This window comes from Lactuca serriola, chromosome 2 (genome assembly GCF_051521515.1).
Source record: "Lactuca serriola cultivar US96UC23 chromosome 2, Lser_US96UC23_V15, whole genome shotgun sequence".
NCBI lineage: Eukaryota > Viridiplantae > Streptophyta > Magnoliopsida > Asterales > Asteraceae > Lactuca > Lactuca serriola.
The window spans coordinates 233460153-233464978 of NC_136409.1; the positions used below are offsets into that span (position 1 = coordinate 233460153).

At 29.0% G+C, this 4826-nt stretch overlaps 1 protein-coding gene across 12 annotated transcripts; it reads left to right on the top strand.

Annotated features, from left to right (window-relative positions):
* Positions 1-852: 852 nt before the first annotated feature.
* Positions 853-3306, top strand: LOC145088895 (uncharacterized). 12 transcript variants are annotated; one of them, XM_079027332.1, is made up of 5 exons: positions 921-1008; positions 1534-1732; positions 1825-1876; positions 2480-2522; positions 2727-3306. In XM_079027332.1, the coding sequence occupies exons 2-5, from the start codon at positions 1658-1660 to the stop codon at positions 3178-3180; spliced, it is 624 nt and encodes a 207-aa protein (XP_078883458.1). In that variant the 5' UTR covers positions 921-1008; positions 1534-1657; the 3' UTR covers positions 3181-3306. The 12 variants fall into 12 exon arrangements, 11 of the variants coding, with proteins under 11 accessions (XP_078883461.1, XP_078883462.1, XP_078883458.1 ...); XM_079027330.1 differs by having other exon boundaries at positions 922-1008; positions 1822-1876; XM_079027337.1 differs by having other exon boundaries at positions 923-1008; positions 1534-1728; positions 1822-1876.
* Positions 3307-4826: the final 1520 nt, after the last annotated feature.

Sequence of the window (4826 nt, forward strand, 5' to 3'; positions counted from 1 at the left end):
GCCTATAGAATCTTGTTGACTATTCCTGTAACGGTCGTGTATGTAGAAAGAAGTTTTTCAAAGCTAAAGTTGTTAAAGTCCTACCTACGGTCCACAATGTCATAAGAAAGACTTAATGGATTGACGGCAATAGCTATTGAGAAAGATATATTAGAGACTATTGATTATGAAGAGTTAGTGAACAATTTTGCTTCCAAGAATGCTAGGAGAGTCTCGCTATTCATGTAGTTGTCTAAGGTTATCTATTGTATGATCATTCTTTTGTTTTGCTTCATATTATAATAGTTATGGAATAATTAATGAATTTTTACTATAAGTAAAAAATAAATATATATATTTAGGGGCCCCTTTTTAGTTCGCATCGGGCCCCTAAAATCAACGGACCGACCGTGGTATAACATGAATAATTTTTAGATTTAAAGTCGACAAATCCAACTTCTTAATGTTAAAGTTATAAGTTTTTTTTTGGAAATTTTATATTAGCCACATGCCCCATGATCCAATGCCTAATTTTTTTCATGAATAATGGCCTTAAAATATAGGTTATTTTTCAAATACATCATGCCCTCAACTTTATGGCATAAGGTCAATTCAGATAATATAATGATTTTTTGCTCAAATTATTCAAAGTTAAATTTGAAGAATGATTTAAAGTTTAGATAAAAATGATAAATTACCGATAGAATTTCACATTATCTTTGTATGTTACATTTTCAATATTATTTTTTTAACTTATTAATCTACTTATTATTATTTTTTTTTGTTTTATCAAATAATTTATTTAGAATCAAGAAAGATTTATATAAACTCACAAGGGACGAAGAATATATGTGATTGGTCGATTGGGTACCTGTTTCACAGTTCAATGGGCCTCGGCCCAGTGGATAGGGTTTGATGTTACGCCTTACGCGTATAAAAATTGATTCATCTCCATCTTAGGGTTGCAGTACAGCGTAGAGGCGGAGGAGAAGACGGCAAATCAGGGGACGATTGCTTCACGTAATAACGGTAATCGTGAAAACCTAATCTTCCGAGTCTACTAATTTCATTACTGTGTGATTTATGATACGGATCCCGATCCCGATTCGAGGACAATGGTTTTGTTTAGTTATTTTCTAGGGTTTGTTTTCTGTGTTTCTTTTTCTTTCTGATATAAGTTTCAATGATTCATCGACTCTGAATAAACTAAGTCTATTTATTTTGCATCAAATTTAGGCATAAAGATGTTTCAAATTGATCGAAAAATTAGTTTTATGCCTTTACAAAGTTGTTTCATTTTCATTTTCATCGTAGTTTGGTTATATTTGGTTTGAAGGCGGACAAGAAAAGTGGAATAATAATGTAAAATTTCTGTATGTGTTGAATTCACAATGGTTTTATATGCTTTTTTCATGGATATGCCGAGTAATTGGATGGAATACATAAATAAATAATCTCTTGGTAACATACTTTTGGTATTTGTTAACTTTCTTGATTGGTTTTATTCTGTTTGCTGCTATTATGGATTTTGTTTGTTCATAAACTTTATTGCAGTTTTGTTATAAGAAATAAATAAATCGTCTTGGTGTTTTTTTTTAAACATCTCCAACCATGAAGAGGCAGCTGAATAACCAATGATAAACCTTTAACATTTGATGGCATCCACAGCAACTTAAGTATGAGTACGTCAGTTTATGCTCATCTGTACACTCATACCATGAGCATATGTAATCTGCATCAATATAGCGAGTTGGTGAATTATTTATGCATATTTATATCACAAGGCATGGCTTTGGTTTTTGTTCTCTTAATTAAGATGAGCTTTCTAATTCTACTGTGCAGCAGGGTTCAAAAGTCAACAAACTGCAGATGGTTGGGGAAATGAAGAATGACTCAGGTTTGGATGTATTCTTTTGCAAGAAGTTACTGTAAATACGTTCAATTAGAATTTTAGATACACAGACACGATTCATATAAAAAAATCATGCTTTGTATTTAAAATCTTTAGAATGCAAAGTCAAATAGTTTAAAATAAACACACAGAACAAGTTAAGTTATTTAGAATCTCCATGTGGTGATGCTAACCACTTAGTTAATTATGTAATAACTTGTGCACCGGTGTTGTCTTCTTCTATGGAGAACAGAACAGCCAAAACCCTAGATTTGTCATTAATCTGACTAGGTGTAGAGTTTTCACATCCGGCTAATTTCTCTTTTTCTTCTTCTTTATACTTCTGAAGTTGTTGTTACATAGAACTCTCTCTCTCTCTCTCTCTCTCTCTATATATATATATATATATATATAGATATATATATATATATATATGTTTCAAAAAGAGAAACAGTATTGAAAGAATAAGGTTTAAATCCTTTTGTTCAAAGTTTTAAGGTTTTATTAGGATGAGTTTATATTTTATTCCAAGTTTAGAGTTGTGTTTGGAAAAAATAACCAATCTACTGGGAATTGTTTGTTATGCTGAATTTAAATTCTTTGATGCAGGGAAGGTGACACAAGACATGGATCAAGGACACTGTGAATCCAGGTTACTTACTGGATATTTTAATTCTTTTTTGAATGATAATATTTTAAAAATATGGACATCAGAGATTGAAAAAGAAGTTTCACAGATTTGTATATTCTCTAAAGTTTCCATTATTTTGGATTTAATCGGTTTCCTAGTTTTATCAACTATCTTTTTTGAACTTGATATTTTTATTCTCCTATAAGTTAGTATTATATTTTTCAGTGTAGATAGCTTTTCTTTGGATTCGTTGGTCAAGGATATAAATAACATTGTGAGGTGTATTTGGCCCATGGTAAACAAGTTTGAAGATCTGAGCAAACGTGTACAACTTATGGAGAAGAAGTTAAAAAAATATCAACAATATAAAGATTATAAGTTTGAGATTCCTACAGAGGAGAAGCCATCATCTAACAATCCAAAGGTACTTATACCAGCTTTCCCTGAGAAGTTCGATTGTGCTGTCTTTTGCCAATGGGTAAAGGATGTAGAATTGTATTTTGAGTCTGGTTGTGTCTCGGAGTATGAAAAAGTAAAACATGTAGTCTGCACATTGCCACACGATGGAGAGGCTTTTAAATGGTGGCAAGGTATCCAAGAGCTAAGCAACACAGTCGATAAAATACATGTCATCAAGTGGAACGAGATGAAGAGGTTGGTTATCAATAAATTCCTTTGAACAAAGATTGTTTGATAGCTAACAAAACATCCTAAGTTTCTTTGTGATGGATTTGGAAGTTAATGGATTTGCATGTATTTGGAGTGTAAGGAAAATTAAAATCCCTTTCGGTGGTTTGCTTGAAAATATTTTGATTCAGCAACTCTTTAGTTATATATGTTTTTTACAATCTTCTATTGTGCGTTTGTACATTAATGATTAGTTATTTAATTATTATATGCTGTATCATGCAAGTATTGTTTCAAGGTAATCTTGCTCTTCATGCTAGAGTATCAATATTCTTGTTAAAACATCATGATTGAATTTTACGGGACAAATATGTGAGTGAATAAACATATACTCCTTATGTTTTATGTAGATAGAGTTATACAAGTAAAAATGTATAATAAATTAATAATATGACAAGAAGTTTGGAAATTCAAATCAGAATTTATAACATCTCGCGATTAAACTTGAGATAGCACGAACATAAATTAAAAACATAAAGTTAAACTTTTTACATATTCAAAATAGAATTTCCAACTAGTTGTACATTCAAAAAGAATCTCCAACACCATGAACATAAAGTCAACATTCGTACAATCTCACGTTCATGAGTAGAAATTCTACAACTAAAATTCATAAAAACAATAAGAAGATAGAAAAATCAAAGAAACAAATATCTAATTGCGAAACTTAAGTGAACTTGTGGTAGAAAATATATGTACATGGGTATATGTGTGTATATATTCGAATGAAATATCCAAATTTTTTGTCGATAGTGGGACGTTAAAGAAAAAAATATTTTTTTGGAACATTGTGTTGAATTATCTGAGCCTCTACCAAGTTTCAACCTAGTAATTTAGATGGTAAACCTATAAAAATAAGAAATCTATTCGGTCTTCCAATTTAGATAATAAACCTACAAAAAGAAGAAAACTATATGATAATACACACCATATAATCATTTATTTGACTAACTTTTGTACATTTGCTTCATAATAACTCAATCATTATTGTTTTTATAAACAAAATCATATATTTAGATGTAATCCCACAAATTTAATATTAATTTTAAACTTCTTTTTAACCTTGTTTTCATTGATTTTTTAACTTGGTTTTTAGATGCAATCTTACAAATTTAATATATTTTTATTTTTTCCATTTTCATAAATTTAATATATTATATTTTTTTTGTTAGAAGGCCATTATTTTTTTTTCATTTCAATAAACCTAATATCATCAGCTGAAATATATATATATATATATATATATATATATATATATATATATATATATAATATTATAAGAAAAATATATTTTAAGCAAATCTTTTTTATAAAATATAGACATGACTTATATGTAGTTTGTTGTAATTATGGTTATTAATGTTAGATTATCACCTCAAAGTTGTGTATCAAATAAAAGCTTTTACGAAACCGTATTTTATATTAATGATTAAATGTTATGAGCCTTATAACAATTATATGCTTTAAAAATAATTAAACGTTAGGGTGCCATATCTCCGATAACTCTCTGTCGAAATCGATTAATATTTTTATTTCAATCCACAGACAGAAAAGTATTACAATCTGAAAATAAATCATCATCATATTTTTTATCTTTATCGTAAACCTACAAACTTAATACATTTTATTTTTTTCCAT

What these genes read in the sequence shown, in the direction of transcription:
- LOC145088895 (XM_079027330.1), top strand. Translation starts at nt 1,658, where the DNA reads ATGAGTACGTCAGTTTATGCTCATCTGTACACTCATACCATGAGCATA. An exon ending in TGCATCAATATAGCGAGTTG is followed by an intron (nt 1,733 to 1,821) that starts GTGAATTATTTA and finishes TCTACTGTGCAG; the next exon opens with CAGGGTTCAAAAGTCAACAA. An exon ending in GGAAATGAAGAATGACTCAG is followed by an intron (nt 1,877 to 2,479) that starts GTTTGGATGTAT and finishes TCTTTGATGCAG; the next exon opens with GGAAGGTGACACAAGACATG.